Source organism: Argentina silus (assembly GCF_951799395.1).
Source record: "Argentina silus genome assembly, chromosome: 2".
Taxonomy (NCBI): domain Eukaryota; kingdom Metazoa; phylum Chordata; class Actinopteri; order Argentiniformes; family Argentinidae; genus Argentina; species Argentina silus.
This window is the reverse complement of record NC_139656.1, coordinates 20,939,759-20,957,462: the sequence shown is the minus strand read 5'-3', so window position 1 is coordinate 20,957,462 and position 17,704 is coordinate 20,939,759. Positions and strand designations below refer to the sequence as shown.

The 17,704-nt window shown below is 41.0% G+C and overlaps 3 protein-coding genes across 3 annotated transcripts; 2 read left to right on the top strand and 1 right to left on the bottom strand.

The window, feature by feature from the left end:
- Positions 1–74: 74 nt before the first annotated feature.
- Positions 75–6,612, top strand: LOC310824415 (eukaryotic initiation factor 4A-I). The gene is made up of 11 exons (XM_083697217.1): positions 75–139; positions 1,552–1,600; positions 1,807–1,939; positions 2,144–2,283; positions 2,752–2,920; positions 3,050–3,159; positions 3,375–3,518; positions 3,848–3,985; positions 4,970–5,059; positions 5,386–5,465; positions 5,565–6,612. Exons 1-11 carry the CDS (start codon positions 117–119, stop codon positions 5,707–5,709), a joined length of 1,221 nt encoding a protein of 406 aa, XP_083553343.1. The 5' UTR covers positions 75–116; the 3' UTR covers positions 5,710–6,612.
- A 3,213-nt stretch (positions 6,613–9,825) lies between these two features.
- LOC310816101 (transcription factor Sox-19a-like) lies at positions 9,826–11,790 on the top strand. Its single transcript, XM_083686107.1, has 2 exons — positions 9,826–10,546; positions 10,965–11,790. The coding sequence occupies exons 1-2, from the start codon at positions 9,918–9,920 to the stop codon at positions 11,197–11,199; spliced, it is 864 nt and encodes a 287-aa protein (XP_083542233.1). The 5' UTR covers positions 9,826–9,917; the 3' UTR covers positions 11,200–11,790.
- Positions 11,791–14,570: 2,780 nt separating this feature from the next.
- On the bottom strand, positions 14,571–17,616 carry LOC310824425 (mannose-P-dolichol utilization defect 1 protein-like). The gene is made up of 7 exons (XM_083697218.1): positions 17,429–17,616; positions 17,023–17,088; positions 16,542–16,674; positions 16,205–16,290; positions 15,841–15,953; positions 15,446–15,556; positions 14,571–15,142 (listed from the first exon to the last, which is right to left on the bottom strand). Exons 1-7 carry the CDS (start codon positions 17,541–17,543, stop codon positions 15,020–15,022), a joined length of 747 nt encoding a protein of 248 aa, XP_083553344.1. The 5' UTR covers positions 17,544–17,616; the 3' UTR covers positions 14,571–15,019.
- Positions 17,617–17,704: the final 88 nt, after the last annotated feature.

Here is a 17,704-nt window from a genome sequence, read left to right as displayed (position 1 = left end):
TCACAATGGGTGGGGTCGACATTGAATGATAGTCGGTTTCTGCAATCAAAACTGTACTTTTGAAACCACGTTGAGGTATATAAAAGATTTTCGCGGCGTATTCGCCCTTTGTGATAATGTCGGCAGATTATGAAGAGAGGTAAATCACACAGTTTATTTATTCACTGTTTGATGTTGACTAGTAAATTATACTAACAGCCACGACCTGTCCTAAAATTCCGTTATTTTTTAAAATGATAAAATACAGATTGTTAGCATTTCCTAGTTTGTTGACTCGCTAACCGTTTCATTGTGCTATCGGTGTCGTGAAGTTAACGCGTTAGCTAGCAACCAGTTATAGCTACAGCTAACTAGCTCCTTAAAAAAAACGGTCAGTGATGCGTGTAGCGAAAGTACATTGCCAGCTTTATAACATGGCAGCTACTAGTTGGTGCAATCGATGATTGATACAACCTGTGTGGTTGACTTCGGGGCGGATTTAGCGAGCTAGCTTAAGTTCCGCTGTGTTTATGCACTGCCAAGCGGTAGCCTGCTTCGTTATAGGCGGGTACGCCGGCTAGGTTAGGGCCGGTGGTAGCCAGCTAGCCAGTTCCTAGTAATGTAACGGTGGTAGCTAGCTGCAGATTTTCATTGATGCATCGAGATAGCTAGCTGTTAGCTAGGGCACTTTCTGTCAACTAGCTAGCTAGATAGCAAACATTATAACCATTCCCGTTGTCCGTTTCCCAATCACACTAAAGTCAACACTAGACTACCACTGGCTTTGTCCACTTGTCTCCAACTACTAGCTAACTTGGTGCGCCATGACGAGCACATGGTTTTCCCCGTTAAAGGGTAGTTAGGCCTGTTATGTGTTTAGTTGAAATTAGTATTTTGGGTTGCCATGTTACGCTAGTAATGGGCAAAAAAATCCCTTCAGCTAATGTTATTGTTTAGCGGTAATTTCATCAGTAAGGTACCTCAGTTAGGTTGTCCCGGATATGCAGCGCCGTAGCGTTTAATTTCATTGTTAAAGTTTCCACTTGGGCCTACCCTGCCATCCACCATCTTTATTAGCTTGCTAGCCTGTTAGAGATCATGCCTCACGATGTAGCCAGCTGGCAATTTTGATAGCAAAAAATGTGATGCATCAATACACAACAATAACTTGCTTGCTTGCCATGTTCACTATAGGAAGGCCGAGATGTTGCTAGTCGTTTTTGAAAACTGAGTGGACCCTAGCGTTCTATTAGCTAGCAACGGAGTTGGGCGTGTGTCTGCCCCCCCCCCATTTTACATTCTCACATTCTCATTGCCTCGTCTTTGGCATACTGATAGTGGCCTGGAAATACGACCATATTATGGGATGTTAGTGAACATGGTTGTCAGGATGCGGTTACTCAGACAAGTTATGACCATCTAACTGATAAACTGACATTACAGATTGGTAGCTGGAAGTTTTGATCTCCTGTTAAGCTTTTTTTTACAATGCATTTGTTGTCCAAAGTAATTTGGATTCCTATGTTATGAAACATATCCCACATATAATGATGTGTAAACCTGTCCCTCCAGACCCAGAGACAATGGCCCAGAGGGCATGGAGCCAGATGGAATCATTGAGGTGGGTTCTTTTATGTTTTGTGAGGAGATGCAATTGGATGAATGATTTGGGGTGGTGTGTTATGTAATTGCTCTGCACAATTGCAGAGTAAAATATATTGCATTTCGTGTTGTGGTACATGTGCGGAGCCCACCCCCCGCCGCCGCCGCCGCCTCCCCAAGTCGAATTGTTTACCTTTAACTCTGCTGAATATTGACATTCCACAGAGCAACTGGAATGAGATCGTGGATAGCTTTGATGAGATGAGCCTGCGTGAGGATCTCCTCAGAGGAATCTATGCTTATGGTTTTGAGAAACCCTCTGCCATTCAGCAGAGGGCCATCCTCCCTTGTATCAAGGGTAGGTAACTAACTTTTCAGTTAACCATTTGCTTTTGTTTTCTGAATGGTGCATTTATAGCTTGTCCATTTACAATTGAATTAGAGAGGTTTATATGCTGGCAGTCATACAGCATTTAAGGTACAATTAAAGGGTTTCCTTTCATTTTGGGGTAAAGATATACAGCTGGTTCTATGCCAAAGTGTGTCCTTCGTTCCCCACCAGGTTACGATGTCATTGCCCAGGCCCAGTCTGGCACGGGGAAGACTGCCACGTTTGCCATCTCCATCCTGCAGCAGATTGATATTGAGCTGAAAGGCACTCAGGCCCTGGTCCTCGCTCCCACCCGAGAGCTTGCTCAGCAGGTTAGTTGCATTAAAGTTAATCTAAACATGAACTAAATGCATCCCTTCTCACTGGGCAAGGCAGTGTCTGAGTGAGTTGTATACCTGATAGTCCACCTGTAACCAAAGGAACAAATGCAAATGACATGATTTCAATGCTTTTTTGTATGAATGACTATTCATGAGCAGTATTGTTTTTGAACATGATTTATACATTGAAAAAAACATGGCTAATGGGTCCTTGTTGTGTTGGTTATGATGCGGTAAGACTGTTGTCCTAATCTAATGATGGAGTAAGTGATTCTTCCAAACTAAGAGGTTAATGACTGTATATGTACTTTACCGTTCCGATTGTATTCAACATGGTAGCAGTAATAACTAGACAGGACCAATATGGTGTATGATTTGTAATCTGCACATTCTATGTGTGCATTTTAATGTCAGAAATGTATGCCACAACTATAATTTGACTTCCTCCTGGTTTCTCAGATCCAGAAGGTGATCCTGGCTCTTGGTGACTACATGGGTGCCTCATGCCATGCTTGCATTGGTGGCACAAATGTACGCAGCGAAGTGCAAAAGCTGCAGGCAGAGGCACCACATATAGTGGTCGGCACACCAGGCCGCGTGTTTGACATGCTGAACCGGAAGTTCCTTGGTGAGTGATGCCCTAAGTCTTTGTTGGTGTTTTGACTGACTTCTGAAACATACTGCATGTTTTTTTACTTCAGTGTCAATTTCCTTATTTTGCTCTCAAGTTTAAAAACACGCTCATCCTTACCCTCAGCCTCCAAGTACATCAAGATGTTTGTCCTGGATGAAGCAGATGAGATGTTGAGCCGAGGGTTCAAGGACCAGATCTATGAAATTTTCCAAAAGCTCAGCACCAGCACACAGGTGAGAGGATGTCAGAAATCTAAATCTATGTGGACCCTACGGCCATTTGAACTGATTTTACAATAGCACATAATTTTCCACCTACCCTATTCCCCAAAATGGAGCTCAGGAATAGACTCTGAAGTAAATGTCTAAAGGCACAACACTACAATTTTCCATCTTTGTTTTCCATTTTTTCGCTCACTTGAATTGTGCCTTTTTCAACCCTCTTACAGGTGGTGCTCTTGTCAGCCACAATGCCTCAGGATGTGCTGGAGGTCACCAAGAAGTTCATGCGTGAACCCATCCGCATCCTGGTCAAGAAGGAAGAGCTGACCCTTGAGGGTATCCGGCAGTTTTACATCAATGTGGAGAAAGAGGTATTGCTGAGATTTGATATGTTGATTCATTTAATCAATCAACCCAACACAAAGTATACCTGTTTGCCTCCTTCTTTAATATTGTATTATTTGATGAGATTTCCTGCTTTTTTGTGTGTATATGAAAGAGAGAGATCTTGATTTAATGACAGCTGGAAATCATGGTAATGTCCTGTTGGGCCCCCTTAAGCTTAAATGGCTATGCACTGTGGCTGGGACCCCCTGTCCCACTCCACCTATAAAGTAGCGGACAGAGCCAGCCCACCCCCTCCACTATTGATGATTCAGATGTGTATACTGATCCTTGTTTGTTCTTGACCTTTTGTCAGGAGTGGAAGCTTGACACGCTGTGTGATCTGTATGAGACCCTGACCATCACTCAGGCTGTGATCTTCATTAACACCCGCCGAAAGGTGGACTGGCTGACTGAGAAGATGCATGCCAGGGATTTCACGGTCTCTGCCTTGGTAAGACCTCATATCAAGCTCTTTTCTTGGATGCTGTAAACTAGTGTCATTGAAATGTTTCACTGGTTAGTTCTCCCCAGTTAATTGGGAAGGCACTGTCTTAAGTGGCACTAAAGTAGATTTTTTAGTGGGAGAAATATTGCCATTTTAAATAAACAGCCTGGTACACATGCTCCATCAACTTTTTCACAGGGTTGAAATGGAGCTTTAAATATCCTATTAATTTAAGTTAAATTTACATTGCATCCTTGGCAGGGCAAAAAATGTACACCTGCCAAATGTGGGTAGATTTTGGCATTGGCGAATACTAGGCTTCAATTTAAAAACGAAACTGGTGCAATCTGCAATACGGTCACTGTTGATTCAACATTTGTGACATCACTCCTCCTGCCTCCTTCAACTGACCATAACTACTGCCCACTCGTGTTTCTCCTGACTTTAAAACAACCCCCAGAGTCTGAGCTTTCTTGGTTACAGCAATGTCTCTGGTACAACCTAAAATAAAGCAAAACAGTAAAAAACTTCAACTACATACGACAGCACAGGATAAGAATTTATATGCAACTGCGTGAGAAACCACGCAGGGGGAAATATATATACATATATGTATGCATAGATGTGAAACTTAAAGCCTACTAAAGGAATAATTTTTAATGCATCAGAAGTCATGTTAATGTGTTTTTTATGATCTTTGGCTTTAATATTGTTTGTTTGTTTGTTTATTAATAAATAAATAAATAAAGTGGCTGGTAAAAAAAAAAGTAAATGTTATGCCCTGATCCTTGGGTTTCACTTCCAATGTAGTTGATTCTTCATGTGCTCCTTGCCCTAGTGCCTCTGTTATTTGTCTAGAAACAGTTACTGGTATACTAGCTAGCTCAGCAGATGTTGGCCTTTTTAGTTTGACTACTCTTATACAGTGAAAAAATAAATTGTCTCACTGGTCATGTTAGATCCAGAATGACTTATTTGTTCTCTCTCCAGCATGGTGACATGGACCAGAAGGAGAGGGATCTGATCATGAGGGAGTTCCGCTCAGGCTCTAGCCGAGTCCTAATCACTACAGATTTGCTGGTGAGTTGGGGCACAGCCCTCAGACCCCTAGGCAGAGCACACAATGCCCTGAATCATCCTATTGAATTAGTTTCGCCTGTTCTTTTCCTAGTCTTTGCTAGTGTGTTGTGGCTAACTTCAGAGTACTTGCACAATGGCAGCTAGAACTAGTCAGGTGTCACAGGAGTGGCACTTGTTGTATTTTTATTTTGATCTTGCAGAGACCAGTCTGCAATTAACCCTTCAGCTATAATGGACTGACTATCAATTTTGCATATGGGATTTCTAGGATGCTTGACTGTAAAAGCCTTGTGTATCCAACTCATTTTTTTCAAATTACATTGCAGGCCAGAGGAATTGATGTCCAGCAGGTGTCTCTGGTGATCAATTATGACCTGCCGACCAACCGTGAGAACTACATTCACAGGTCAGACCCTGGTTTGAATGTAGCTTTATAGTATTGCTCCATTGAATAGCCTTTATTTCATTGTTTTATTTTTGCTCATCTTTTTTCTTCATCTTACAGGATCGGGAGAGGAGGTCGATTTGGCAGAAAGGGAGTTGCCATCAACATGGTGACAGAGGATGACAAGCGCACACTTCGGGACATTGAGACCTTCTACAACACCACAGTGGAGGAGATGCCCATGAATGTCGCCGACCTCATCTAAAGAGCCCTGCTGGTGGCCCCTTTCAACAGAGGACCGCCATCACACTATTCTCCCCCCACCCAATCTCCATTTACATCTCCTGCACCCACCTATCCAATCCTCTCCATGTATCCCAATTTTGCGCTCTTAAATGGGGTAGGGGAACCCACAGTTTCCCTCCTCTTCCATGCCCTCTGCTGTTCCTCAGCTCCGGTCATTTGTTTTTCTAGGGCTAAAAGAAAGAGGTATGCACAATTTGCATCCTCTGGTCCCTATCCTTCTCGCCTTGCATAATAAAAATCAAGAAGTGTGTATTTACTTGATGATGAACTCCATTTCCTAAGATCAGTGTGTTTCTTAGCAGGCTTCAAGTTCTTATGTTGTATAGGACCTCTGGCCCCCATCTCTATAGGAAATGGGGACTCAACTGTCTTTTGCCATTGCATTGAAGTTGCTGATGATGTATTAACAGATACCGTAGATTTGTTGCAGGAGTGTTTTTAAGAGACCCCGAAGGAAGACATTATTTTTTTGACCTCCATAAGCCCCCTTAGCCATACAACAATGTAAATGCTGTTATAAAAAAATGTGCCAGACAAATTGTTGATAAATATAAATTGCTGAGTATAACTACCTATATTTAACTCTATAGTGGATTATTGGAATTTAACTACGGTAGGGATTAAAGCCCTTGTTCGAAACCTTTTATTCACATTTTTGGGGAGAATCTGATGTGTACAGTGGGGGGTATTGGGAGTTTTGCTTTGGGTGCAAAGATATTTGATGGACTCAACATCCCATATGTATATCATATTCTGGTATAAACATTCTATTTATTTTCCACCCTTTTTTATTCATAGTTTGGTTTCATTTTACAAATTGGGGGAGGGGGATGACTTAAATAAAGTTACCAAATAAATCATGCATTTGTTTTGCCAGTTATTTCTCATGAGCTCTATTCCCACAGAGAGCCTGAAAATGCAACACGTAATAATTTGTCTGACACCTGTTTACACAGGCCTTGATTTACCTGTTCACCCGTTTACACACATCAGTGCAAAGCAGGTAAAGTGTGAGGGCGGGAGCATAGAACAGTGGAATTCAATACAAATGAGCATACCTGCAATTCACCGCTGTCCCGTTTACACAGACCCATTTCAGGGAATATACTGGTAACAGGTCTGGAGTAGGAAATTATTTGGCAGCATACGATGTCACAGTAGCCTACCAGTAAACTACCTGAAAATGCCTCGCTGTAAACAGGGTTCTATTGTACTCATTAGTGCTTCTGTCATTAGTGCTGAATTAATATGGTCATGCAGGAGAATTCAGGGGCTGCATATATAGTGGCACCAATGAAGGAGTGCATGCTGATGGCGTCTTGTATAAGCTCCTACATATTGATTTTGGATGCATTGTTTGATTTAGGACTAGCCTAGGTATATGATGTGTGAGTAACTTTATCACCAAACTGCCAACAGTTTGAGATGTCTGCTTGAACTTAAAACATTGACGTTGTAGACGATCTGAAATCATTTCATATCAGTATTTTTTCACAGAAACAATGTATTAATTTTCTATATTGGATTCTGTTATGTAAGTTGTCTTTGATTTAATAAAATCGTTTGATAGCTTTGTCTTGGCAAACTTTCTTTCATATATATTTGATTATTGATATTTCTTACACATTTTCTTCTTTCCATGCATGTCTATCATTCATTTCTAGACGTATATATCAAAGCCTGTGGCCCGGTAACTCAGATGTGTCGGTTAGACTGGCATACATTTGCGTGCTGGAGTGCAGTTTATTTTGAACGTGAGGTTGTTATTCCTGTCTCTACCACAAGATGGTTTCCAAATACTGCCGGATTGGAGAAGATGTGAGCAACATCTTGGTCAGAAATAAAAACATGTTGTATCTCTTAATGTAAAGTTCTCCAACACATTTGAGCGATGGTGGGTGAAGGCCATTTGCCTCATTGCTATAGGTATGAAAAATCATAAAAGACTCGTGAATAATGATGAGTGACAAAGTTAGAGGCTAAACGAAAATATGCTAACCTCCCCTGTTTGTGATTCTGATGAGATGCTAGCATATTTTGGTCTAGCCTCTAACTTTATTATTCATTGTTATTCTTGATACATGAACCATTTTTCATAATAATGACATCAGATTGAATTCAGAAAAGTTCAGAAACATCACCGAAAAAATATAGACATCATTCAGCATTCACTCACCACTCGCCATTGACTAAAACACTCTGCAAATGCATCCAAATAGTGATAGTCACAGGCTTGATGCTTGGATATGGGACCAAATAATATTTGGACTACTTGAATGTACTGCAAGTTAAAACTTCTTCAAATGTACTGCAAGTTATGACTTCTTCAAATGTGGGGACTATATAAAATGATTTTATTTCTAAATGGTACAATAGGTATGACAATACCCTCAAATGAAAACTGACATTCTGTACTTTAGCTTTCTGTCCTGGACATTAAGTCTAATCAACCTAAACCAATTAATGCAATTCTGTTCATTGAAGGTGGCCCTTTTTCAAATGTTCCACCACCACTTGCCATCCAACCCCCAACCCCCAACCCCCCACTGGCATCCCAATTGTGGCTAGGGCAATTGTGAGTGCAGGAGGCTTGTAAAGGCCCTGCTTGGGTTCCTCTTCCCTGTGACGGATAGCAGGGCTCATTTACATGATAAGAGAAAGAGAAGAGGAATGAATAGAAGGACTTTCAATCTGCTTGTCTCTCTCTTTCCACCACCAACCCCCATCTTTTCTTTTGTGCAACACTTCTCTGTTTCTTTACTTCCCTCTTTCTTCTCCTCAACCTCTTCACTTCATTTTCCTTTGCCTGATTGCCTCAAATCTGTCATCCCAAATCTCCATTTCTTATGTGTATAAAGCTTGCTCTTTCAAACAAACTCACCCTCTCTGGGTCTTTTATTTACCTACTTTAATTTTGATTTGATTGTCACCACAACACCAGGAAACATAAATGTGTTTTCTTTTTGTTCCCTTCTTCCACATGTTATAAGAATGATCCTGACACAATAGAAGGCAAGATATAAGTACAACAAAGTCAAATAAATTGGCTTGGGTGTTTTATTGTGGACACTGGAGAAAGACCAAGTAAGTGAGGTCAAGGTTGGACCGCGATTGTCGATCAACCTCTCAACCACTCTCCTTGATGATAAGCAGGTTCATTGTGCACAATTGTGCTCTTTTTGGTAATTGTATTGCCAAACGTATATCACTAAGTATTCAGAATAGGCCTAACCTCAAATAATTCCCCTGCTTGAAATTGCTAGGCTATCTTGTGGTATGAGCCTGTACAGAAAAGGTATGCATGACTCATAAGCTACGAGGGACTCATAGATGGGTATGGGTGCTGATTTTAACACACCTTTCTCACAATGGAAATGTAAAGTGTTAACTATAGAAACTACTAGAGGGTCTCAATTGACCGAGTTGCAAGTAGCGGTTCACTCCTGGCCTAATTGCAGTAGCCGTGCCAGTAGGGCACACTGGACAGGAGTGAATGAAGGGGCTACAATTTCACTCTGACTCAAAACGTGCACTTTTTGACAGTGGAGTGGTACGTGTTAAAATGTTCAATAGGTTTATGGTAATTCAAACTCAATAGGCGTACACAGTGAAAAGTTCTTAAAGACAGATCATCTGGAGGAAGACATTGCAAATTCCAAGACTTTATAACCATATAACCAATAACAGTTATATCACAACGATTAGAACTTAACAAGAGTGTTTTGAACATTTAAATGTGCTTACTCCTTCCCTCCTTCCCTCCCTCCCACGGTGATTCGTCCTCTCTTCATATTCACTCAAGTGCATTGCAAATTCACCGCACCCCTTCTTTGGTGATGTAAATGAGCAAGGTGGAGGGAGGGTGGGAAGGAACTCTTTTGTGAAGAAGTTTTTCAGTCACTCAGTATCTGTGCACAGTGCAACAGTGGGAGTTTTGAATCAGAGGAACTTCGTGATCTTTCTACAGCTAGATTTAGCTGGGCTATCAGGATGATTTTCAATTTTGTTTCAATCTTTGACGATCACATTTTATTTTTCTCTTTTAACATTTGTTAGGGATGCTGATTGACATTTTCAGGGTGAAGGATTAATTGGAAGACCACAGCTAAGTCGGCAGGTTTGACTTTAAAACTGTGTTCACACTTATTTTTCAGTTATCTGGTAAATATGTACAACACAATGGAGCATCAACTCAAATCCTCTGTTCCTTTGCATCAGCCTGGAGCAGGGATGTCATCTGCAAATGGAGGAGGGCATGGGGGCGGTCACACAGGTACTAAATCAACTGCATGCCAACCTAGTACTGATCCCATGGACAAAGTCAAACGGCCAATGAATGCTTTCATGGTCTGGTCTCGTGGTCAGCGACGGAAAATGTCTCAGGAGAATCCAAAAATGCACAACTCAGAGATAAGCAAACATCTGGGTGTCGAGTGGAAGCAGCTGACCGATGCTGAAAAAAGGCCCTTCATAGACGAGTCCAAGAAGCTGCGGGCCTTGCACATGAAGGATTATCCAGACTACAAGTACAAACCCCGTCGTAAGGCCAAGCCAGTGCTAAAGAAGGACAATCTTGCCGCAAATTATCCAATGTCAGCAGGTCTGTTGACCTTGAATGCAGTTCAAGGACCAGGAGGAAACCCTAGAATGGAAAGCTATGGCTGGGGCCCCACAGGGGGTTACACGGGTATGCAGAGTGAGGCCCTCAGCTACAGTCAACAGCTTCACCGATACGACCTGCAAGCAATGCAGTATCCTTCAAGTATAGCCACAGCTCAGGCGTACAACACATACAGGTGGGTCATTATATTTTCTCTGAGTAGCCCAGGCTACTGAATCATTCTGAGTCAAGTGAAGATTTTATATATTTTTAGTTATATTTTTCTAATGTAGAAGGGGGTTAAAACTTCCACATCCATATGTGAGATGTAGATCAGGCCACTGAACAAAAACTTGGGCCGTTTGTTTTACTTGGTGTTAGTGTAGCGCAATTATAGACCCCATGTGAGGTTTGACACAAAATAAAACTCTGAGGTGAAAACAATGAATCAATTTATGTTCCCCATTCTCACCAAACACCCTCACCAGCCCAGTGTATCTGCCAGTATTCTCTCTCTTCTGTCCATATGTCTGTCAGTTCCAAATTTCTTGTGTCATGTTTTGCCACAATCATTTACTATAATGATAGGTAACTTTTCTCTCTTCCATCTCTAGTCCTTTATCCTACAGCAGCAGTCCACAGCAGCCGAGCCCAGTGATGTCAATGATGAAGCCTGAGACCATGTCCCACTCCCCCACTGGCATCCACACCCTCCAGCGTGGGGCCCAGGGGGATCTGCGAGACATGATCAACATGTATATCCCGGAGGACTCCGCAGACTCCAATGTCCAAAGAGGGTACTCTAACATTCAACAACAATACCTCGGAACTCACCTCACCCACATTTAAGAAATCTGACACTGTCGCCAATCCAGACTGGAAGCAGCAATATATTGGCTCACAATTATTTTGATTTGATCTGCTGGGAATTACTGGGTGCTGTCTGATGATGTCAGGAAGTGGAGGGACTAAAGAGAGGAGCCAGGTTTTGACTGTTTTCACTTTGAAGAAATGTAATCTGTGATGCTCTGCTCAGTTCTTCTGGGATCCTCCCTCTACAGCACAAATCAAGGCAACATAAAAAAATCTGTAATGTTGTGAACACTCATTTTGAATCACTGGTTAGTTTGGTTTCAGTGTATATTTAAGAGTTTGAGGACAACTTTGATTCTATAGTTAGGATTCATGGCACTGTCCTATTCTGCAGAAATGCAGGTAAACTTCTTCTACTGCAGAAACTCTCTGAAATTTTTGAACATGAATTACTTTGTCGTCAACGGCCCACTTAGAAACGAGGCCTATTTTTTTCTGAGGAAAAACAAGATTGGTCTGTAAGCTTATCTGTTAATCTGATGTTTCACAACTGTTTTGGAAAAAAAAAATGAAACAATGTTCCTTGATTTAGGTATGATAGTAAAACATAGCATATTGAATAGTTTTTTATGCCCTTATACTTGCTGTTTTAGGTAACTTGACAACAATGATGTAAAACAAGTAATAAAGAATGTTACTATTTTCCATTTTCTACTGTCATGTTTTGTACACATTGAATTTACAATCATACATTAGCACATATGTGCATCACAAAAGAAAATGAGTAGGCCTAGTGAGAGAGAAACTATTGTGTTGTTAAAACATTGGGAATATCTTAGTTTCCTTTTTTCATTTTCCTGCTCTTTTTCATTATGCCTAGCCCTAGGCTATGTAATACAGTGCCCTCCATAAGTATCGGAAAGAGGAAGCATTTTTTGTGTTCTTTTAGCTCTATACTCCAACAGTTCGGATTTGAAATCAAACAATTACTATGGGGTCAAAGTAGATATTCTCAGCTTTAATTCTATGGTTTTTTTCTTCAGATTGGGTTCACCATATCTAAACATACTCCCCCTATTTCAGGGCTCCAAAAGTATTGGAAAAAATCATATAATGTCCAAATAAAGTACTCATGTTTAGTATTTGGTTAACAATCATTCACATGCAATAACTGCCTGAAGTCTACGACCCATTGACCCCACCAGATGCTGGGTATATTCTCTGGTGATGCTCTGGCAGGCCTGTACTGCAGCCATCTTCAGTTGTTGTTTGTTTTAAGGTATTTTTGCCTAAAATCTTATCATCAGGAAATGAAATGCATGTTCAATTGGATTTAAATCTGAAGACTGACTTGGCCAGTCAAGAACTTTCCGCCCTGAAAGACTCCTTAGTTATGGCAGTATGGGGTCATTGTCTTACTCTATGATGACTCGACATCCAATTAATTTGGAGGCATTTGCTTGTACTCGAGCAGACAAGATGTTTCTGTACACTTCAAAATATATTCTTCTGCTGTCAGCAGTAACATAATCAATTAAGACGTTAGCCAGTAAGTTAGCCAGTTCTAGTGGCAGCTATACATGCCCAAACCATAGCACCCCTGCCATAATGTTTCATAGATAAGTATGCTGTTAATCTTAGGCAGATCCTTTTTTCTGCAAACTTTCCTCTTTCCCATTTTCCAGACCTCTGCAGGCTTTTTAGCAAACTGTAATAAAAAGAAAACATTGAATCAAAGCTGAGAATCTTTACTTTAACCTCAATTAAAGTAATTGTTTGATTTCAAATCCAAACTGTTGGAGTATAGAGCTAAAAGAACACAAAATGCTTCTTCTTTCCAATACTTATGGAGGGCACTGTAGGTGAGTGGCTACCCAGACCATAATTACCCATTTCAGAGACCTATTGTAATTTTTTTGAGCATGCGGGTGCATGTGGCACTCAGCGTTCCTTACACCTGGCTTCATCATCTTCTCTCTGGGATGGATATCCCATGGGGCAGAACATTTCAGCATTTCATTGAGTGCCTCGTACTCCTCAACCCACAGTCCAGTCGCTTTCACTGCTCCTTGCTATTCTCATGGAAATTGGTGTTGCAAGGGTTGACAAACTGGCTACTTGGCCCAGAGAATGTCAGGTGCAAGAGACTTTGGAAGCATGTGTGCATACCGTAGCCCCTTTAATACATGCTCCATTTAATGGAAATGTTTGGAAAATTTGTTTTAAGATTATTAATGTGTTTTTTCAATCCAGCTCTAATGGACCATGGTTTGTTGTCACAGCGGTATAACAAGAGTGTTAGCTAAAACATGATGACTAGGTGAGAGAGTATGAGGCATTGAGTATGCCTCTCCTTTTCTTTAGGACGGGTCAGATTTACTGGTTGACAGCATCATACTGTTTCTCTTATCAATTGACAGTCTACTACAGGTTGGCACCAAGGACACTCCCCTCACTAAACTAAGTATTCTATCATTTCAGTCAATTAGAAAACGTCATTGCCATACAACAAATGGTTGCTAGGACTTTTTCTTGGTGCTACACACAAGAAATAATGGAGGAAATGAATATACCTTGCAACACCACCACTTCCATGTGCATTGAGTGGATAACAGTCTTGTCTACTATGAGAAATGTTATGGTGGCAGCAGGTGAGTGAATGATATGAGTAGGCAGCTTGCCTTAGAATGGCTGCCACGCTTCAGTGCCATGACACAAGAGGGAGCTGGATGTGCAGCATATTTAAGCACAGCTGTGAACAGTCTTGAAAAATCAGTGCAGTGTTCTGTCACGGGTGACAGGTTGGCTGACGTTTGTGTGTGATTGTGTGTATAGCCAGGGGACGCGTGATCATGGAGATACGGAATTATGTTGTGACTGGCTCCCTATAGAACTTTGAATATTATATGAAAGTGCAGGGCATCACTCATGCAATATGGTCTAGTGCAGGTAAATATGGTGTGGGCATTGGGCAACACATTTCAGTAAACACATACTACTCAGGAAATAAAGTCAACTTGCAGGGAAGGCCTCCCAAGATCATCAGCCCACCCCCCACACTCCTCCATCCTCACAAACAAATAACGTCATTTTTGTGGTTGCAACTGCACAATGCCTCTGTCTTTTGGTGCCTCCATCTTTCATGTTGAAAATGCTTGCATTTAAACTGTGAACTGCAAGGGGGCAACAATGCCACAGCACAGGTTGCTGCAAGATTATTGATTTTACAGCTTTAATAATACAAAATATATATTTATATGATTATATACTTCTTATTTTATAACCCAAGTGCCACATATTCATGACAAAGCATTATGATAAAACATGCAGAGACAAAAAGCAAACCATGAAGTGTGGCTCAATAATGCAATAATTACAAGTCAAACAAAAACACCATATCACATCAAACATTTTTATTTTTATTGTATTTAATTACATTGGTTTTAAAGTTAATTGAGAAGAGAATGGGTGCAAAAGTAAATGTAAGAAAGAAGGAAAACATCTGTTACAATATTTCCCTTTAACAGGGATGAACAAATTCACTACTGTGGATTTCCTCAAGGCATTAAAATTGGTCTCTGTCACTCTCTAGAGGAATACATGAGAATCACATTACATTTTGGTCTCACTAATACACAGTTTAATGCCAATCGATACATTTTCTGTAAGATTTACTTGATAACCTATAATCTTATGGACCAAATTTTGCAATGACAGCATCATTCTATACTAGTCCCATGCGCACATATTTTGACACAACAACTAACAAAGGAATGATGAAAGCAAAATATGTTCACTTTTTCAATGTTTACTTTGAAAGGGGGTCATTGAGTTGAGTTGTTCCTGTGGTTGACCACTACTTTTTCTTCTCTTTCACACTGGCGCTGCTGTTCCTGTAGAATATGACCTGGGCCAGTAGGAGGCAGCTGAGACAGGCAGCCATTACATGAGTCAGAGTAGTGAGAGAGCTTCCAGTCACCTAAAAATGTGGATAGGGGAGGGGAGGAATGCAGAACTAAGGGTTAGGGGAGCAACATTAAGGAGAGATTAGTCCGGTACCGAAATCAAAAAAGAAAAGAGGGGAGTGAGATCTGAGTAGGGTATGGTATGGTATAGATTTGTGGAGTAGGAAAGACATATACATACGTATACTCTCACGGACACACTGCTTTCATAGGTGTGTGTGTGTGTGTGTGTGTGTGTGTGTGTGTGTGTGTGTGTGTGTGTGTGTGTGTGTGTGTTAGAGAGAGAGAGAGTGAATACCCTCTGGCCACATACATACCTGAAGAGAGGTGAAGATGAGTGCCAGGGAGCCAGCCAACACCAGCAACATAGATAGACCTGATAGCTGGCCTGTGTGGCCATTCCAGTAATTGGTCCCTGCCTGGAAAACCTGGAGAGACAAATCCAACATGCAAGCAATCAGCATCCTATCTACACAAAGTAATTGTATGCAACAGTAATTATGTCCCAACATATGCAGTTATGTTTCTTGTTGTTTTGTCACTAAAGGGGTTGCTTACAAACAAATCAAATTGTTGTACCAGTTTCCACTGCTGAATTTTTTGGGAGCAAGCTGTTTTAATGATAGTCCAGCTCCGGTTGTCAAGTGTGCCATTGCTTACTGCTCAGTGCTCACTCTACCTCCACTGCCACAACCCTTCATGTACATCATACCCTGCTTGCAACTATAGCCAATATGCTGGAGGCTTGAATCACAGAGATGATTGACGGATGTTGACTTGTCAGGAGAAACATCAGACCACCGTAGGTCAAGAGGAACAACACCCCTGCAAGAAACAAGGACAGTGAGACACACAACCATTGTACAGAAGAACATAATTAATATTCCTGTAAAATGTTCAATGAAATAATAACTACCATGTCAGTCATAACATTGCTTAACTGCCTAATTTGCACCTTTATTGGGTTGGGAACAAACTGTAGCTGATCAATTGCTTGTAGAGCATCCCCAGTGGTATGAGAGTATTGGTATACATTTGAACATGCACATTACAAGGACACAAAAGGAGAGGTCGACCTTTGATGGTTTCACCACGGTAGTGTAGGATGAGCCAGCCAATGGACATAGTCTGGATCAACATGAAAAGTGTCTCACCCCAGGCACTGTTCAACATGCATAAACACACAAACAAACACATACATACATATGCAGGATAAACTTAAATGCATTTTTTGGTAATAAGAATACATGATAATATATCTTAACAAGCTGCACCTAAAGAAAAGTTTGCCTTTGATACATTTTCTAAAAGTATAAAAATGTTTCTGGATAATTTGACACCATTATTCTGCAAAACCATCCTTTTTTAAGTATTCATAAACTTTGTTTCATACACTAGTTTGTGCTCCTATACCTGATGGGGAAGTTGTGAACGATGCAATATGCAACATGACCTGAGTTGGCGTATAGCTGCAACAGGACAGAGTACAAGTTCAGTCCCTCTGCACTCCTAGCCCTCATCACCTTCCACAGCTGAGGTAACTGAGCTGCGGGGAAGGGGAGAAGAGAGGAGTATGAGAGAGTATAAAAACAGAGACATACTTTTATATTTTGGCATTGTTATTGTTTTATACTTTGGGTTTATTTGGGACTGGAAAGGGTTGGGATGGGAAAGGAGGGGTAGGTGAAATAGGTTCTAAAACACATTCATGCTACTGTACTCTTATCGTTCCTGTAGCATTTGAAAAACTCAATAAATATATAGAAAGAAAGAAAGTAAGAAAGAAAGAAAGAGAGAACTGAACAGTTAACTGAGTATTATGATGAGAAGGAAGAGTTGAAGTAAGGAAGTCAGAGGAAGAACAAGTACAATAGTCAGAGGAAAGCTCTCTCACCCATCACTGTCCCAAGTAGGATCCACACTCCACAAGTTTTGCTCAGCACAATCTTCAGGCATGGTACTAGTCATAGAGAGTTGATAGTCAGACAATATTATCATTAATAACGATGGGGGAAATAAACTATTTAGCAAACCCAAAACAGCAGTAGATGATAAAGACAGTGAAGGCCTTCAAATCCTGACACTGTGAGAAGCACAGCACCAGGTTTAAGGTGAAACTGCTACAATATTAGGCTGTCGTGGTGTGCAGAACACCAATATAACAAAATCTGCACAGCTGGATTTGGGCGTAGGATGTAGCAACTTCGTGAAATATTGCGATTACGATGCATTGTATGATACATTTGGTAGGTTAATACATTTTTTAGAAAGAATATCCTTTGCCAACAATTGGGCCTCACCGTGCAGAATGTTTAAGTCCACAAAAAAGTTGTTATAACATTTTTCTGGCATTAAGTATGTAAGTAAAAACTCTTTCATGGGGGACGACGACGCATCCATCTCCGACGTGGTCATCGTTCATCTACGCCACAATGGATGTGCGATATGGAAAGTCAATACACGGAGTTTGTGGAACTAGCTGCAACAGTTCCTCAACTCGTTATCCCGTGACCGTGTCTATTTTAACAAAACTGGGACAGCCTTTTTCGAAACCTAATCGATGCGCTAGGCGGTAG

What these genes read in the sequence shown, in the direction of transcription:
- LOC310824415 (XM_083697217.1), top strand. Translation starts at nt 117, where the DNA reads ATGTCGGCAGATTATGAAGAGAG. An exon ending in CATCCTCCCTTGTATCAAGG is followed by an intron (nt 1,940 to 2,143) that starts GTAGGTAACTAA and finishes GTTCCCCACCAG; the next exon opens with GTTACGATGTCATTGCCCAG. An exon ending in AGCTCAGCACCAGCACACAG is followed by an intron (nt 3,160 to 3,374) that starts GTGAGAGGATGT and finishes ACCCTCTTACAG; the next exon opens with GTGGTGCTCTTGTCAGCCAC.
- LOC310816101 (XM_083686107.1), top strand. Translation starts at nt 9,918, where the DNA reads ATGTACAACACAATGGAGCATCAACTCAAATCCTCTGTTCCTTTGCAT. An exon ending in CAGGCGTACAACACATACAG is followed by an intron (nt 10,547 to 10,964) that starts GTGGGTCATTAT and finishes TTCCATCTCTAG; the next exon opens with TCCTTTATCCTACAGCAGCA.
- LOC310824425 (XM_083697218.1), bottom strand. Translation starts at nt 17,543, where the DNA reads ATGACCACGTCGGAGATGGATGCGTCGTCGTCCCCCATGAAAGAGTTT. An exon ending in GGACTTAAACATTCTGCACG is followed by an intron (nt 17,089 to 17,428) that starts GTGAGGCCCAAT and finishes CTCTATGACTAG; the next exon opens with TACCATGCCTGAAGATTGTG. An exon ending in TGGCTATAGTTGCAAGCAGG is followed by an intron (nt 15,557 to 15,840) that starts GTATGATGTACA and finishes TTGTCTCTCCAG; the next exon opens with GTTTTCCAGGCAGGGACCAA.